At 32.2% G+C, this 17,190-nt stretch overlaps 2 protein-coding genes across 9 annotated transcripts in view; one reads left to right on the top strand and one right to left on the bottom strand.

The window, feature by feature from the left end:
* Positions 1–5,696: 5,696 nt before the first annotated feature.
* On the top strand, positions 5,697–10,696 carry LOC110021182 (protein NRT1/ PTR FAMILY 7.3-like). The gene is made up of 6 exons (XM_020719585.1): positions 5,697–5,770; positions 6,256–6,418; positions 7,776–7,993; positions 8,457–9,031; positions 9,556–10,042; positions 10,170–10,696. Exons 1-6 carry the CDS (start codon positions 5,744–5,746, stop codon positions 10,536–10,538), a joined length of 1,839 nt encoding a protein of 612 aa, XP_020575244.1. The 5' UTR covers positions 5,697–5,743; the 3' UTR covers positions 10,539–10,696.
* Positions 10,697–13,643: 2,947 nt separating this feature from the next.
* Positions 13,644–17,190, bottom strand: part of LOC110021144 (pyruvate kinase isozyme G, chloroplastic) — a 22,977-nt gene continuing 19,430 nt past the window's right edge. For 6 of the 8 annotated variants that reach the window (XM_020719502.1, XM_020719505.1, XM_020719504.1 and 3 more), the window contains exons 4-12: positions 16,951–17,085; positions 16,740–16,850; positions 16,564–16,652; positions 16,181–16,243; positions 15,008–15,183; positions 14,540–14,642; positions 14,276–14,451; positions 13,871–13,979; positions 13,644–13,794 (exon numbers count right to left, since the gene is read on the bottom strand). In XM_020719502.1, the coding sequence (XP_020575161.1) occupies positions 13,687–13,794; positions 13,871–13,979; positions 14,276–14,451; positions 14,540–14,642; positions 15,008–15,183; positions 16,181–16,243; positions 16,564–16,652; positions 16,740–16,850; positions 16,951–17,085 (1,070 nt within the window). In that variant the 3' untranslated portion in view covers positions 13,644–13,686. Of the gene's footprint in view, positions 13,795–13,870; positions 13,980–14,275; positions 14,466–14,539; positions 14,643–15,007; positions 15,184–16,180; positions 16,244–16,563; positions 16,653–16,739; positions 16,851–16,950; positions 17,086–17,190 lie in introns of those variants that run through there. The other 2 variants (XM_020719507.1, XM_020719510.1) reach the window with 2 other exon arrangements.

Below are 17,190 nucleotides of genomic sequence, written 5' to 3'. Positions count from 1 at the left end.
CTTGTTGATGGAGGAGGCTACCTTGGGTATTTTAATCTTTATCCAAGTTTTGATTTTCCATTGATTTTCTCCTATGGATTCCTTGAATGCCTTGGCAATGTGCCTATGGAGCTTTCTCTTAGACCAATATGATGATTCCGGTAAAAATCGTTTCTGAAGACAGGGTAATGAAGTTAGCTTGAAGATTTATCGAGACGACAATTTTCTTAAAAGCTAAATAAATGTTATTCATAAAATAAAATATAAAAAGAGGTCCATACAAAACTAACATAAAGTCGATATAGTTGCTATTAGAAATTGAAATGGAATTAGAGAGAACTAAGAAGCAAAATTACTTACTAGGCATTCATTTCCCACTTAGAAACATCATAAATATCATATTTTTCAAATAAAAATCTAGTAATGCAAGGATTCCTCCAAAAAAAATTTCTTTTTTATCCATGTCATGTTGTCTATAAGAATTTTAAATGAAGAAGTGAAAGTTCTTTTGAGAAGCGATATCCTTAAATTTGATAAAACAAAATGTAAAATTTGAAGGAGCCAAACCATACATAGATAAATTTTATTAAGGCATAACAAAATTAATTACTATAGCTACGTAAAGTGCATGCATTAATTTATTATGAATTTGATTAAAATTTATGAAAAAGAAAATATCTTGATTGATGAACTCTACCAGTTCAATTATTAACAAGCAATTATTTTTAGTAGATTTAATATTTAATATGTACTACACAAAAGGGATTTATTAATGAGATAGGGGAGATTAGATTCAATATATATCACCTATTGTTGAAAACCACAAAAGCTAAAGTCATAAGCTATATCATCCTTAGAACATTAAAGTATCAAGTCTTTATTGTTAGAAAAATAGTAACAATTATGTTGATGAATATTTTAATAATGACCTTGTTGGATAAGAGTTAGTGCAGTTGGTGAATAAAATTATTGGATAAAAAAGAACTTTCACTTCTTCATTGTTGAACATTACATGAATCTCATTGTTGAATAGCCAAAAATCAAAGAGATGGGAAAAGAATCTCATTGTTGAATATTACATGAGTGACGATTTACATGCATAATAAAGATGAGTTTTCAAAAAAGAGTATGTTTGATTTTTAACGAGGAATTAACCAATATAAATTTTTTTATAAAGTTGAATGTCATAAACAAATAGTTAATAACAAAAAAAAATGTTTTTTTTTTCTCTCAAATACCTTTTTTTTTACCAAATCCCCTCTTCTAAAAATGAATATAACTAAAACTAGAAGAGCTATTAAAAATATGAATTTTGAAAAAAAAATTTAATGATTGAAGGTTAAGATACGAACAAAACAAGAGTATCTACACAAAAAAGACATATTAAAATTAGAGTTCAAAGAAAATAGCACGGACTTTCTAAATTTATAAACTCTTAAATGAAGGAAAGTAATTCAAATCACAACAATAAGTATTTTACTGAAATATTAGACTCAAAAGACCATTTGGACAATCAATTATGTTAAAGAAGCATCCATTGAAATGACTATTCACAAAATTTGAAGAAAAATTGTTAATTTTGTGAAATTCCTAGAGAAAATGTTTGGATTTAGCAAGGATACTGAAATGACTCTAGCAAACCACAAAGCATAAAATTTGGCCTACTTGATTGAATAAAATGTCGAGGAATACTATTCATAAACTTCCTTACAAGGTAAATTCAATTGAAATTGATAAGTTGTTTAATACATTCTTAGAGATCAAAAAAGTGGGTTTTCCCTCATTTGTATACCTAAAAGTAAGCTACTTGTTGAGGATGAAATGAGTAAGGGGAAAACTAACATTGATTAAACCAAAAGGAGCACAAAAAAAGATGATAATGACGTTAATAAAAGAGTAATCACAAATTCAATAGGTCTAGTAGAAGTGGCTTGATATATAAGATGACCCATGGCATCAAAAGCAATATCCAACTTCCTAATAGAAGGGGTAGTGAAGCTTTAACCACAATTCATTAAGGTGAAGAAAATACTGAAGATCTAGCTTACATTCGATTAAACCAGCAAACCAAAGCTTGGTATAAGGGTAAAATTCAACTTATTCATAGGAAAAAAATAATACAATTTCTACACTCAAAGGTGCGACATTTGAGGAGTTAGTAAAGGGAAGGAAACCTCATGTGCCAAGCTTCACTCAAGACAATCATGGATATTAGGGGCATGTGTGGTTGTATGATACCTAGGGAGCAAGGACAGCTTTCATTTATTAGTTAAGTGTCATTTCTTATGCTAACTACTAGGAAGGAGGTTGTGGTATCATGGATGTGTAGAATTGGGATTTGATATTGATTTGATTGATGATTAAGAAGTAATTTGATGGTATTCTTTAAATATATTGTCGAGACTGGTCGATCTTGCACAACTAAACAATTTGAAGTCTTTATCACATGTCTTCTTATATAAAAAAAAAATGCTGAAAAAGATAAAAAGTTATGCATGTATGGCTTTGCAATATACTTTAACACATGTTAAATTTCCTCAATATAGTTTGGTCATGTATAACATTAAATCCATATTCTTTAAAATTTATTGACTATTTTTTAAGAACAATCGAGTATTAGTTCAAATTTTAACTTGAATTAAATCTTGTCGCTACCATTATACGTGTTGCATTATTTTGACTTACACAACTAACTTTTGGAGCCAAAATATTAATCATCTTAAAACATTATGTGATCATGTTTTTTCTTAAGAAAAGACAACTAAGATTAAAATTACAAAACATCTCAAAGGTACTTCTCCCATTTCAAAGCATGCTAGAAAGTTAAATGTGCCTAAAAAAGTTCTATAACCATAATATTTTAGAGAAAAAGTGAGATTAGAAATTAACATTAGTTTGGACACATCTTTAGGAACGTGTAAATTGTGTTTGGAGAAGAGATGCATCCATGTATAGCACTACACATGACACTTTTTCATCTCACCTTACCAAGTTATTTAAAGTAATAGTACATTAAATTTGAAAAACAAATTAAAAAACATTATTAATGCATTACTATTTACTATATATTATACTCTAAAGTTATATCAATATTAGAAGATGATTCAAAAATCATTTTATGATTATTAAAAAAGGCAAAATAAACAAAAAAAAAAATTAATTAATTTGTAATTGGGTGATTTAGGAAGGTGTAAATTGTTATTCTACAATTAATTGCAAATTATGCTACTTGATGACTCCATTAATTATACTGTTTCTCCTAATGAAGAAGGATTGGACTGCAAATTTCAAAGAAACATTTGATAAGATTAGGATTATTGTGTGCGGTCAATTTTACTACAATAGTAATGATTCATTAACTTTAATTTTGATGTGTTTTAGGAAAATAATTGCTCCCTAAATCAAAATTTAAGTGATTACAAGCTGTCATCAAGCACATAAGAATTAGTTCTTATTTAATAAAATTTATTTTTGTGTGTGGATGGATAAGTATTGCCCTCACAATGCCAATTCAACTCTGACGATTTGATAGAATGTTCTATAAATATCTAAAAATGTAAACATTTATAATAAAATAACCAAACATAGACTTCAGCTTCATAACATTATGGTATGATAGAAAAAAAAATAAATATAAAATAAATATAAAAAAAAAATTGAAGAGGTTGTCTCGCCATCTAAATGTTGTCGATCCGTTGATCAGATCTGGTCACTGACTCTCAATTCCTGGCAGGGAGCTCCTGCAGAGCAATGGAACTAAGGTATCAGACAGAGGTTACATCACCGTAAGCTGATAGGTAGCAGCCATTGGATGAAGAGATCCCAAGAGATAGCTGATATTCGCCTTATTGACTCTTGATAACGTTCAGGGCGGCTACGTCCCAGTGGGAACTGTGGGACTGAAGGGGTTAGCTTTGTTAGTTTTTTTTTTCTCTTGGTTTGGTTTCATCGTGGGGATATCCATAAATTCTCCTTTATTGGCGATCGATTGAACTGCTCAAGTTCGGGCCACCTGATTGTCTTATTTAATTACAATATTGATTATGCCAATTGGATGTGTGGGCCCCCTAGTCTCCCGCTGGTGGGCCCTCATTTGACACTTCTTGTTAAGGCAATCAAAATGACTTGTTGTTCGCTAACTGTTCGCGTTTAGCTCATTAAGAAGCTCATATTTGATTCATTCGTTAAGTTAACGAGCCAATCACGAACAATTTTTTTGCGCCTGATATATAAACGATTCAAACACAAACAAAGATTTGTTTGTTTGTGTTCTGTTCGTTTTGACTAAAAAAAATTAATTTTTTTACACACACACAGAAAAATATATATTTATATTTAAATGTCTTTTTAATAAAAACACTAAGATTTAAATCTCGTCCCAACCCATAAACTCTACGGTTGTGTGACTAGGTTTGTCAAAACGGTTCTTTGTTCACGATCAAAACTAATGTTTAGGTTGCTAAGCAAACGAACTAAACACAAACTTTTTTTTTTTTTTGTTCAAAAAATAAACAAGCCGAACAAGAACAATAATATTTTTTAATGAGTCAAACACGATGTGAGGCAGGGCTCGCTCATGTTCAACTCGTTTACACCCCTACTTCTTATCGCATTTTTGCTATTAGATCTCCTCAATATTCGTGTGGATTTTTACGAATAATTATAATAATACTATCCCAATTTATTTTATATTAATAAAATAGAAAAAAAAAACGCAATAACGACAAGATGTTAAATAAAAACCAGCAGCTATCATATTATATATATATATATATATAATATATTCTTATATAAACTTACTTGTACTATCTTATTATAAAATGCCAAATTATTTTGAGAAATATCTTGCACATTTGATGACAAAATAAATAGTTCATAATCCATGATATTTTTAAGAAGATATTTGAAAATCTGCCCAAAAAAGCTTTCATCATTCATGTGCTTAAAATCATATAAATATTTATAAGACATTTAAGACTAAATAAATTAAGGCATCTTTATATTTGCTTCGATTAACTTAAATTTACTTTAGTTTCTAACCTTAAATTAAAAATAATTATGCATAAGATATATTTTTTCTTCAATTGATTGAAATTTTCATCTTCTTAATATAATACTAAAAAAATCATAAATTTTATAAAGACAATCAATTTATTAGTTTTATTTTTATAAAGTTCATAAATCTATTATTTAAATTCTTAAATGTTGCATGGTTTATTAAAAAAATTTTCAAAAATTTTACCCCTCATAAATAAGAGAATATTATTTTTTTTCAATTATATACAAGTCATTTAGAGGTCCAATTCCGATCAGGTCCGTGAAAAAATTTAGAGTGGGCCCCACTCTAACAATAATAAAAATAAAAAGATGTATTTTAGTGATCATGATTGGGCAGTGCATGTAAATTTGTGTGTGGTGTCGATACACAATAATCGCTCCATTTTGAGGCTCCGAAGAGGCCAAGTCATTTTTTATTATTTTTAAAAATTAACATAAATACTAAAGTGGAATCAAGTAATTCAGAGACACCTCTTATCCACACATGGATCCAACTAAAATGCACCCTCCATATTTTTAACATGTAGCAAGCTTAGTATGATGCCCTTTTCTCTTTTCTCCCCCATTCCAAACGCCACCCATCACCCTCAGCCATCCACTTATCCCACCTCACTTCTATAAATTCATGGCTCCAACCCTTCTTCTCTACCATCCCTCCTCCTCCTCCTCCTCCTCCTCCTCCTCTGGTTAAGATTTGCAGAAGCTTATGGCCAACTCCAACAAATCAAAAATGGTTAGTCCAACCAGCTTAATTAAGCTTTTGTGATCATTCCTTTTACAAGATGGAAGTAGATTCTCCATGGCTAATTCCATGCTCTCTTCGTTCATCGTTCTTCCTCTTAAGTAGTTTCCATTTGTTTGATTCTCAAGAAGTTGCATCATCACTTCTAAAAAAAAAATACTGCTAAAATATTTAAAAAAACACATAAAAATATTTAAAATCATTGTTAAAAGCATTTGCAGCACTAACAATTACAATAATTTAAAATTTACTATAATGAAAAATAGCAGAGAGTTTTATCACTGTGATTGTCTTTATAAAATGCTGCAAAAACTTATTTTTACTAATGCATATTTTTCTTAATATTTTATATTCTCTTTTATGGCTCTATATTTTTATGTTTTTTTACACATCTAACACATGATGTATAAATTATTTTATTTATAAACATCAAAGCATTGCTCCTTACAAATTGCCATGAATATATAATGATGAAGGAACAAATAGCTGAAGGAACAAGAGGAGAAGGAGAGGTGGAGCTTGGAAGAGACTTCAAGGAGAAAAACAGTAAATATACCACAGATGGCTCTGTGGACATCGGTGGGCAAGTGGCAGCCAAAGCAACGACAGGTGGATGGGTGGCTGGGAGTATAGTACTAGGTAATTCTTTCTTTTTTTTTTAAATATTTAATTAATATTATTATTATTTCTTTCAACTTTCTTGATTATATATATATATATATATATGTTAGTATATATATATACATATATATGATAAAAATTGTTTATATGGAGAAAATATTACGTGCGGTGTTCGCAATATACTCCGAGCGACGAAATATTATTCTTCCCATAAATGAGTGTCTGCGTGATGTTTTAAATTTGTCTTCGAGCTATATCAATTGAAGTCTTAATTTGAACTTTTGGTCTATTTTATTTTGAGAAAATGCTATTTTGATGAAATTTTTAAAGAAAACATTTGACAAAGATAATTCAGAATATTGATTAAAACGAGCAATCCAAGCAAATAAATGCTGATTTGTCTTAAGTAGTAGGCCCAGATATGAAAGCATGAAGCATTAAAATTATATTTGCGTATATGAAAAGAGTTGGGTTGGCATATTTCATGTCCCACACGCTTAGTTTTGAGAAGGGCTAATTATGTGATGGACAGGTGGGGTTCTTTAATTATTGTTCATTATCACTTAACAAGTTATATGTATAGAAATATAAGAATTTGTGTATATATTTGTCATTATTTGGAGAAAATATTAGGTGTGTTTGCACGTACGAGATAGAGAGTGTGCATACAGACGTCCTCTAATACTATAATATTATTTGTTCTCTGTAAGTGCGTTGCACGCACCTAATAAATGCTAATTAAGTTGTGTTCGTTTCGGTAATCAAGTTTGGAATTAAGCTAAACACACAAAAGTAGGGTTTTACGTGTGATGAGTGGAAATAGAAAGCATGTTTTGTGGGTGATTAGAGATATTTTATAGTTTGGCCATTAGTGATTATGGTATTCTTTTGTTCATAATTATTTATTTATCTCTTTGTTTGTTTGTTTGTTATAAGCTAGTTTTATGATCATGTGTTTCGGGTGGATTATTTTATTAAGATTATGGTTTGATGGTGATAATATAATTTAAAATACATCACACGTAAAATTCATTTTATAATTTTCATATGTGGGATACACATCACCAATAAAAATGTTACTTTTACACTATTACATAAAACTTTCTTTTTAAACTATTCAACAACTTTATTTATATGTTCTATGTATATTCTATACTAATATACATACATAAAAACGTGAGAATAAGATCAAAATACAAAAAACTTTTCTAGAATTGAGATGTTCATCATGATTAATGAGAAAATGTACATGATTACTAAGAGGACATTTTTTGTGTCAGCAGAGGCTGCAAATTCATTAAATCTGCAAAAAATGAAAGTTTTTGGACTGCACAGCATTAACCCCTCATAATCCTAATGACTACATATTATGCAGTGAACCAAGGATTAGCGACGCTTGCTTGCTTTGGTGTTGGGGTAAACTTGGTGCTGTTCCTGACAAGAGTTGCAGGCCAAAACAATGCTGATGCGGCCAACAGCGTAAGCAAATGGACGGGGACTGTCTTCATGTTCTCCCTCCTCGGCGCCTTCCTCAGCGACTCCTATTGGGGGAGATACAAGACTTGTGTGGTTTTCCAATTCATTTTTGTCATTGTAAGCTCTCCTATCATGACCATTAATCATCTTTCATGTATTGGAAGATTTGCATACATATCACTCAATTCATATGTATTTACATTCATATCTAACGCTCAAATTTCAATTTTTACATACGTGCAACCTTGCCTATGTATACAAAGTTTATTTAGGCAGTGTTTGGTAGCATCCTATTTACTCCGTTAAATTCAATTTTCTAGCGTTCGGTCTTTTTTTTCACACATTTCGTCTTTTTCTTCACACGTTTTCAGCTGCCACATTCTAATAAAACTATTCATTCCAATGAAAACTTTTGCCTCATTAGTGTTATAATTACCGTGTTAAAGTTGATATCATTAAATTTTGTCCATTCTAAAAAAAAGAATATTGATTTCACACCCCTAAACAAGTTTGAATCATTGTAAGTTGAATTATTATTATTGTGATGATGATTATTAATATATTCTTGCAATTATTTCAGGGTTTGGTAGCACTATCCCTAAGCTCACAAATGTTCATGCTAAGGCCCTCCGGGTGTGGAAAGGCTAATGAGCCATGTGGGGCACACTCAAGCTTGGAGATGGGATTATTCTACCTCTCTATATACTTAGTGGCCTTAGGAAATGGAGGTTATCAGCCCAATATTGCAACATTTGGGGCAGACCAATTTGAGGAGGGAGACCCTAGAGAAGCCCGCTCCAAAATCTCTTTCTTTAGTTATTTCTATTTGGCCCTCAACTTGGGCTCGCTATTCTCAAACACTTTTTTGAGCTATTTTCAAGAAGAGGGACTATGGGCCATGAGCTATTGGGCTTCTGCTGGCTCGGCCTCATTGGCCCTCATTCTATTCCTTTGTGGAACCCGGCGGTATCGGCATTTTAGGCCCGGGGGGAACCCTTTGCGCCGAGTCTGCCAAGTAGTGGTTGCGGCTGTGAAGAAATGGAAGGTCGAGATGACGCCACGTGGAGCGGATGATTTGTATGAGTTTGATGGGAAGGAAATTGAAGCGGGTGCTTCGGAGGGGAGCAAGAGAATCCTCCATTCAGAAGGATTCAGGTGAAGTCATGTTTAATTAGGAAGTGAAGTTCTGTTTATGTTTGACTCACTAAAATTTATTTTAATTAGTGTTCGATTCATTTATAATTCTAGCTTAAAATAATTATTTTAATTTATTTATAATTCTAGCTTAAAGTAATTATTTAGCTCGTTTATTTAACGAACAATTCGAACATAAACTACTTAACGAGCCGATCACGAGCTATTCATGAGCAATGATCATTTTCGATGTTTTAGACTTGTTTTTTTTTTTTTTTTTGAGCATTTAAAAACATGCCAACCAATTTCTCCTTATTTATATATCTAACACATAAATTATATTTTTTTTATATTCTACAACTAAAATCTCTTTACTTAAATATAGTATAAAAAAATAATATTAAAAATGATATAATAAAAATATTTTTTAATTATTTTAAAACTTATTTGTGAATCGAGCTAAAGAAAAAAACTCGATGAGAAATTCTCAAACTTTTTTTTTTTATTTTGAAAACATGCTGACCTGAATAAATGAACATTTGAAGGTTCTTAGACCGAGCCGCCCTCATCACCTCCGACGACTTCCCCGTCTCTGGCGACTCCACCGCCGCCAACCCATGGAGGCTCTGCACCATCACACAAGTCGAGGAAGTAAAATGCATCCTCCGCCTCCTCCCCATCTGGCTCTGCACCATCCTCTACTCAGTTGTCTTCACTCAAATGGCTTCCCTCTTCGTCGAGCAAGGCGCCGCCATGAAAACCACCATTTTTGCAGACTTTCGCATACCACCGGCGAGCATGTCAGCGTTCGACATCTTCAGCGTAGCCATCTTCATTTTCTTCTACCGCCGAATCCTCCAACCCATCGCCGCCGCCCTTCGCCACGATCCAAGGGGATTAACAGAGCTCCAAAGAATGGGGGTGGGGTTAATCATCGCCGTCGCCGCTATGATCACCGCCGGCATTGTTGAACACTTCAGACTAAAGCTACAGCGCGGCGGAGAAACCAGTTCGCTCAGCATATTGTGGCAGGTAACAAATAAAACTTAAACAAAAAGAGATCTTTTTGATCTGTAAATGAGCAAAATGCGATCAAAATTTGAACTTGAAGTCGTTTATGTTCAAATCAACAGTTTTTTAAATGGATACATATTGATAGGTGCCGCAATTTATGCTGATTGGAGCATCAGAGGTGTTCATGTACGTTGGGCAGCTGGAGTTCTTCAACGAACAGGCGCCAGAAGGGCTCAAGAGCTTCGGGAGTGCTCTCTGCATGACCTCAATGTCATTGGGAAATTATATGAGCGATATTCTGGTGACTGTGGTGATGAAGATAACCGGAAAAGACGACAGGCCGGGGTGGATTCCGGTTAACTTGAACAGAGGACACATGGATAGGTTCTACTTTCTTCTGGCTGCTCTAACAACTGCTGATTTTGTGATTTATGTCATATGTGCAAAGTGGTATAGGTGCATTAAGATTGAAGGGAAGGGGGAGGGAGAAGAAGATGGAGAGTGCAGTGATTAAATCAGAATTGTTGTGTCATAGTAAAGGTGTGTTATTTCTAGGGGGAAAGTTTTAGGTGAGATTAGCTCATCAAAGTATTTTTGCTTTGTATAACTTTGTATTGTTATGTAATGATAATAATTTAGTATCATACATAGTAAGTAGTACAGATTATAAGAAGAAATCTGTCAATTTCAATGTTTTCATGAGTAAGAGTTATGATGTATATGATTACTTTGTATTATTGCTGGTTTGATGATCAATGAATGAGAATAACTTCGGGTTTAATCAAAAACACATCTTAGTACAGTCGTATATGAATGTAATTAGAATGAAAATTACTGGTAAAGTCTTAAGCTCAATATTATCTATATAATAAGCAGCTCTTATTTTGTTGATTAGATATAAAAAAACATGTATATTATTGTACGTAGAAAATGTGTCAACATGAATCTTGAGGCAATCCAACAACCCCAAGAATGAATAACGTGGCAGAGGCGGGCTACACACACCAGGTGTTGCAAAGTATGGGCAGCTCACGCAAGTGTACGTGGCATATTGGTAGTATCGTGGTTGGAGTCCGGTTGTCAATCCCACAAAGAATGAGATGAATTTAATTACGAAAAGTTCTAGCCTACAATTCTCAATCCTAGCCTGAAAGGTTGACTTAATCTAAATCTTATAAACAATCCTAAGTTATCAATGCATAAAGTGAAGAGTTATTTAAGTAATTAAGAAGTTCTCTCTTGGAATGGTTTAATAAGTCAATGTATGTGCATGTTAAACAAATATATAGATGACAAACAAGAGCAACTCTCTTCCTTACCCCCTTCTGGCTTAAGTTTGCATTAATTTAGTAGATATATTTCTATTCCACCAAATTAATGTGATTAACTTAGTCATTTCCCTAAATATTTCTTTTGAGATTCATAACTCACGACAAATTTTAACATCACACTTGGCCAAATTGAAATGTAAATTACGCGTGATAAGTTAATCATCATCCGTAACAATCTTTAGAAATCCTCAAGGAGACTTCACATACATGTCTTCTATTTCCCCATCCAAAAGAAGAAAGAGTAATTTACTCACTACGCATGCTTGAACACACCAACATGGTCATTTCATTGTAAGAGAAATAAAAGTACAGAAGTCTTAAAAGAATAAGAATACAAATTCACAAAATAAGAAATTCAGAACTATCTCCATATCTTTACTATTGGGAATTTGGGATTACAACCATACAATATCTCAAAGTCATCCCAATTCTCACTTCTCTTCACTTGATTTAACTTTTCTAATTTTCTCCTTCAAGTTTTTTTTTCTTAGAAAATCATAAAATAAGAAAAAAGCCCCCGGAGGTTCCTGTTCAGTTAGTTTATAACTCCCTCAAGTAAACTGAAGCAACAAACTTCCACAACCACCATATTTAGGGTGCTAGCGTTGGAGCGCCCATAGGCAGCTGCACCAACAGTACTTTCTTCTGTTGTGCAGCACCTATGCGCTAATGTTGCGTCGCCTAGGCACCCTCCATATTTCAAAAAATGACGCGATGGTCCAAAAGACCAACTGGTTTACGCTTGCCAGAGTTTGTCCGAACCAACTCAACATATCTGCCTGGCTAATATCAATCGACCGAATCGCCCTTGCCCATCATTGCCAGAAATTCAATCGGTTTTCTAAATCTGATAGGCCGACCAACTCATGGCCTCGTCCAAAAAGTCAGCCAGCAACACTAATCAGTTTTTCTCTCTGGCCTTAATTGACTAAGCCAAAGAACGGCGGGACCCAAGGCTTAAACGGGTATAATCCCCAAAATAAATTACATACCATATTTGAATAAAGGCATAAATGTAACTTCATTTTTTGTATCTCTTATGTCTATACACAGATGATCACTTCATAAATAAAAGGTTAGGCAATTCTCTTATTTTACTATTCAATAGAGCACTCCTCTCTCTCTCTCTCTCTCTCTCTCTCTCACCTCTTTATTATGCTTTAATCCTCATTTCCTTGAGTGTGATTCACATAACAATCAGAAATTCAAAAATTATGATTTTGTGATGAGAGAAATTCAATATAGATCAAATTTCTGCATAAAGAAATCAGTAAGAGAAATAAAAAATGCCTCATTTTCTTATGCCCAACTTTATCTACAAAGTGCATACTGACAGATTGGTTGTTAAAGCAGCAGATTGCATTTTTAATGAATTACAAGAATGACGCGACAAGCAGCGAACCATTAGCATGCATATATTATTACTAGAAGTCATCATTTTAAAAGTCTGATTGTGATAGAATTATTCAATTCCAGCTAACCATTGGCACTCATTACTTCAATTAAGACCAATTAATTATATACTTAATGCTCACAATTTAAACAAAACCTGCTTACAATATATAATTAAAGTTATGCATTTCATCCTAAATTGCTATAATTCAAGTCTTATTTTAGCTGTTCCTTGAACTTTAAATAACAATAAAATATTTAAAAAAAATAATACAAAATGAACAATTATAAAGTTCCTAATGGGCTCCTTGTTAAAGTATGATGAAAAACTAAAATGAATAATTGGGTCAATCTTCAAATTTATAAATTTATATGAGATTAATTTTATAATTTTATTTATTTAATTAATTATTTAAATAAAAAATATAAAATAATTATCTAGCTATTCATAGAGAGCAATTATTTGCTTATGATTCAATTCGGGCTAAACTGAATGACATAATAAATAAATAATAAAATTTTTTAACATAATTTAAATAATACAATGATGATATTATCATAAATTTAATTGATAATAATTTAATTTTGGGCATTTCATTCTTGAATATTTTAAATATATTTCTAAATCAAGATTTCAGGATTGATATTTTAATTAAGTTGTCTATTTTTAATTTGAATATTGCATATCTAACCGTCAAATCAAAGTAAAAAAGGAGTGAAGAGTTGATTAACATTAGAACTAAATGTTTCATCAAAATTCAATCAAGCTCACTTATTCAACAACATTAGTAATGATGAACATTGAAACTAAATTGCAAATTTTATAAATAAATAAATAAATATATATATATATATATATACATATATATAGCAAAATTTTGATAGAAAATTGCCTGTCTATGGAATACTTAAATTGCCTGTCTATGGAATACTTCATCTTCAAACCTTCCGAACTTGTATGCGGTGCGTGGATTCCTCGCGCCAGATCGTATTTGTTCCACTCTGAACAAGTGTAACAAATTCATCTTTCTTCAGAAATCCCAGAGCCTGTAATAGAAAATATGACAATACAAATTAGAGCAATTAAAACAACAAAGAACATGGAGAATGAATAGCTTTATACCAATAAGCAGTTTGTTGCTCTTGAGAAAGTCTCTTCAGCATCATCAGAAAACTTCATATAGATAGGCCATACCCCATGATAAAGTGCCAGCCTCTGCTTAATCCTTTTGCTGCAAGAAAAGTTCATTTTGATTTAAGTTCTGTTTTTTTACATATAGACCCTACAAATACACCTCATGCATAGGTAAGGTGGCAAGTATGTAAAAATTGAAGCTTAGGTGTTAGATATGTAAATAAATAAGAACTGAGTAGCATGCATGTAAGTCTTCCTTGAATTTTCAGGGGGAAATATGCCATTGAATAATGAAGCAAATGCTCTCAAATATATTATCACTTTCTGAAACTATCATTCACCAATATTAGATCTTTTTTTTTATCATAATAAACTAAAATTGTAAGAACTTACTCGTTAGTAAATGCAAAAATAGTTGATGATGGACGATAATGACTTAGAAGTGCAGCCATGGACCCAGTTCTGGTGAAAACAATGATAGGAGTGCCAAGAGTGTCGGCCATTGTAGTCGCATGCAATGCAAACATCGCACTCGTATGGCTTTCACGAAACTCCTCACCGTCGTCGGCCTACAAAAATGAAACTTAAGTTCATTTCAATATAGCAATCACTATGAATCTCCATTTTAGACGGGTTGAGTAGTTAATTTGTACATACTTGGATGACGGTGTCGAGACTTGAATGGGAAATACTAGTTAACTTCGATGATTCGGTTTTTATTGCCACATTATGCATCACATTGACAGATTTTAGGGGGTATCTACAACCAAAAAATGGAATGCGCTTAGAAATATTTGAAAAACATTGTAACATTTGTGATATCTGATGACCTGAACAACGTTGTTTGGATGGTTGGGGCCATGATAGATGATACTACGTCAATTTAATATCTCAAATATTCCTCTGCATGCCATGAAAGGTCAAATTCAGGCTGACTTCTTACGATTGCTCGTCTAAGAAAAATGCTTTAATTTTATTCTAGCATAGGTTTCTCTAAATCTAATCTGAATAGGTGACAAGCTACTTGTTTTTTTGTACCTTCTTTTTATCATGGTTTTCTTACTAAAATTTTTGGACGGGTTTGTAACAATAATCATCGAAAACTTATTATACAAAGCTACTTACTTTCCGTGAGCTGTTTCTCCAGAGAGCATAACGGCATCCGTGCCTTCACGCACAGCAATTGCTATATCAGAAATTTCTGCTCTTGTTGGAGTCGGGTGATTAATCATGCTCTCTAACATATTGGTTGCAACAATTACAGGTTTTTTCATGCTGCGACATCTTCTAATGATCTCCTCCTGAAAAATCATTAGAATGGAAATTATCAAGCAACAAGAGAAAAAGCAGAAATGACGAGTAATTTCTCTGAATGGAAGACGAACATTTATCGACTTACTGCTACTACAGAATCGATATAATGTTGAACACTTTAAAATCAAAGGGCAGCTACATACATACCACCCCCAATTCCTATGCATTATTCCTATGCATTTACATATCTAACACCTAAAGTTTAAATTTTACATTTATAACATTCAAATCTTTCATGTGACATCAGAAATACCAGAATTTCAACTTTTAAAACGTGAAATGCACCTTTTTACCAACTAAAAACACAGAACTTATGTCTATATTAAATGCAAGCATATTAATGCATAAACATACTGGCATATTCCCACACATTTGTGAAATTGAACGGGCAAATAATGTGAGTATGAACCCAAAACACATGAGATACAGGAATGATCTTCATATATATGTTTCAGTGACTTTTTGGATACAAAAATATCGGTTATGGAATGACAGAAATAGGACATTTTCCTTTTTTGCATGCAAAAGGGTGAATGGACATGGCTCTAAACTCTACTAAACAAAAAAATGTTCATAAAAAATTCCATATCCTACTGAGGAAATTAGATATCAGATCTAGTTGCAGACTAAAACCACGCTCTCACTGTTTCTAATCTGATTAGAACTCTTACTGAAGACAAAAGAATCAGAATGATCAATCCACAAATACTGCCACATGAATAAAAAAAAAACTCAAATTTTTATGAACTTACAAAATGCCCCAATCGCTCGTTGAAAATGAATAATTAGTTAAAAGAGAAGAGTGAATATCACATTTATTTTAAACTTAGTTATTTAAACATGATAGTAATTGGTAAACAATTGGAGTATATACTTGATACCAATAATAGTTTCTTGGTATACAGATTAACGAAAATAATAATTATGAATACCCGCATCATTTCAATTACACATTTTTATTTGGTGTGTATCGCAAATATTCACCTGCAGCAGTGGAACTTCCTCTATTGGAAGCTCAGCTCCAAGGTCACCGCGAGCGACCATTGCCTACAATTGTTTACATAGCTTCGTCATTGCAAAAACACATGTACAAGGAAATAGTAATTAGACAAAAAAGAAAGATTACTTCGTAAATTTAGAAAACAGTTCAATCGCAGAAAGAAATTCTTTTTTTTGCATTGGTTACATCAAAATGAATTGTTTAAATTATACGGTTACATCGCCGAAGTCCTTGTAGAACTAGACTTAATTAGCCTGAATGGTTGCAATTTACCAGTTTCTCAGTAAAAATTTTGTTCAATTTTATTTTCTATTGCAAAAAGAAAAAACATAGAAACTTAATAAGAATGTCAAAAAAAGTTTCGTACCCCATCAGAAGCAGATATAATAGACTGGAGATTGGGTATTGAGTCAGCACTCTCGATCTTAACAATTACATGGATATCTGCATTGCAACCTAAAATCCCAACAAATGAAAAAAACAAACTGAAAATAGAGCATAAAAACATTTATTTAACAGCAAAGAAATTTGACTGAACCTTACTTCTGAGGTAATCTTTCAATTCACAAACAACTTTTGCATCTTTTACAAATGATAATGCATAGAAGTCAATATTGTTGTCCACCCCAAATTTGATATCTTCCCAATCCTTTTCTGTCGGAGCATACATCAAAAAATATTTAATAAAAATTAAAATTACATATCTATACTTAAGTAGGATGAAAATTCAATTGTTGAAAGAAACATGACCAACCTGTTATAGAAGGCAAGGTTGCACTTTTGCCTCGAACATTTAAATGGCGTCTCGATTTAAGTTCCCCTCCGTCAATTACTTTGCATTTAACCACATCAACAGTTTTTTCCTTGACAGTCAGTGTCATCATCCCACCTAAAAGTAAAACAAAATAATACAGCATCATAACATCATTATATATATATATATATATATATATAATGACAAAATAGTTTTGGACTATTTACATGAGGCATTTTT

Source organism: Phalaenopsis equestris, unplaced genomic scaffold (assembly GCF_001263595.1).
Source record: "Phalaenopsis equestris unplaced genomic scaffold, ASM126359v1 Scaffold000123, whole genome shotgun sequence".
Taxonomy (NCBI): Eukaryota; Viridiplantae; Streptophyta; class Magnoliopsida; order Asparagales; family Orchidaceae; genus Phalaenopsis; species Phalaenopsis equestris.
Note: the sequence above shows the minus strand (reverse complement) of the source record. Positions and strands in the feature narration are given on the sequence as shown.

Coding starts and splice junctions, on each gene's coding strand:
- LOC110021182 (XM_020719585.1), top strand. CDS start 5,744: ATGGCCAACTCCAACAAATCAAAAATG. Junction 6,419..7,775: donor GGCTGGGAGTATAGTACTAG/GTAATTCTTTCT, acceptor CATATTATGCAG/TGAACCAAGGATTAGCGACG. Junction 7,994..8,456: donor TCCAATTCATTTTTGTCATT/GTAAGCTCTCCT, acceptor CAATTATTTCAG/GGTTTGGTAGCACTATCCCT.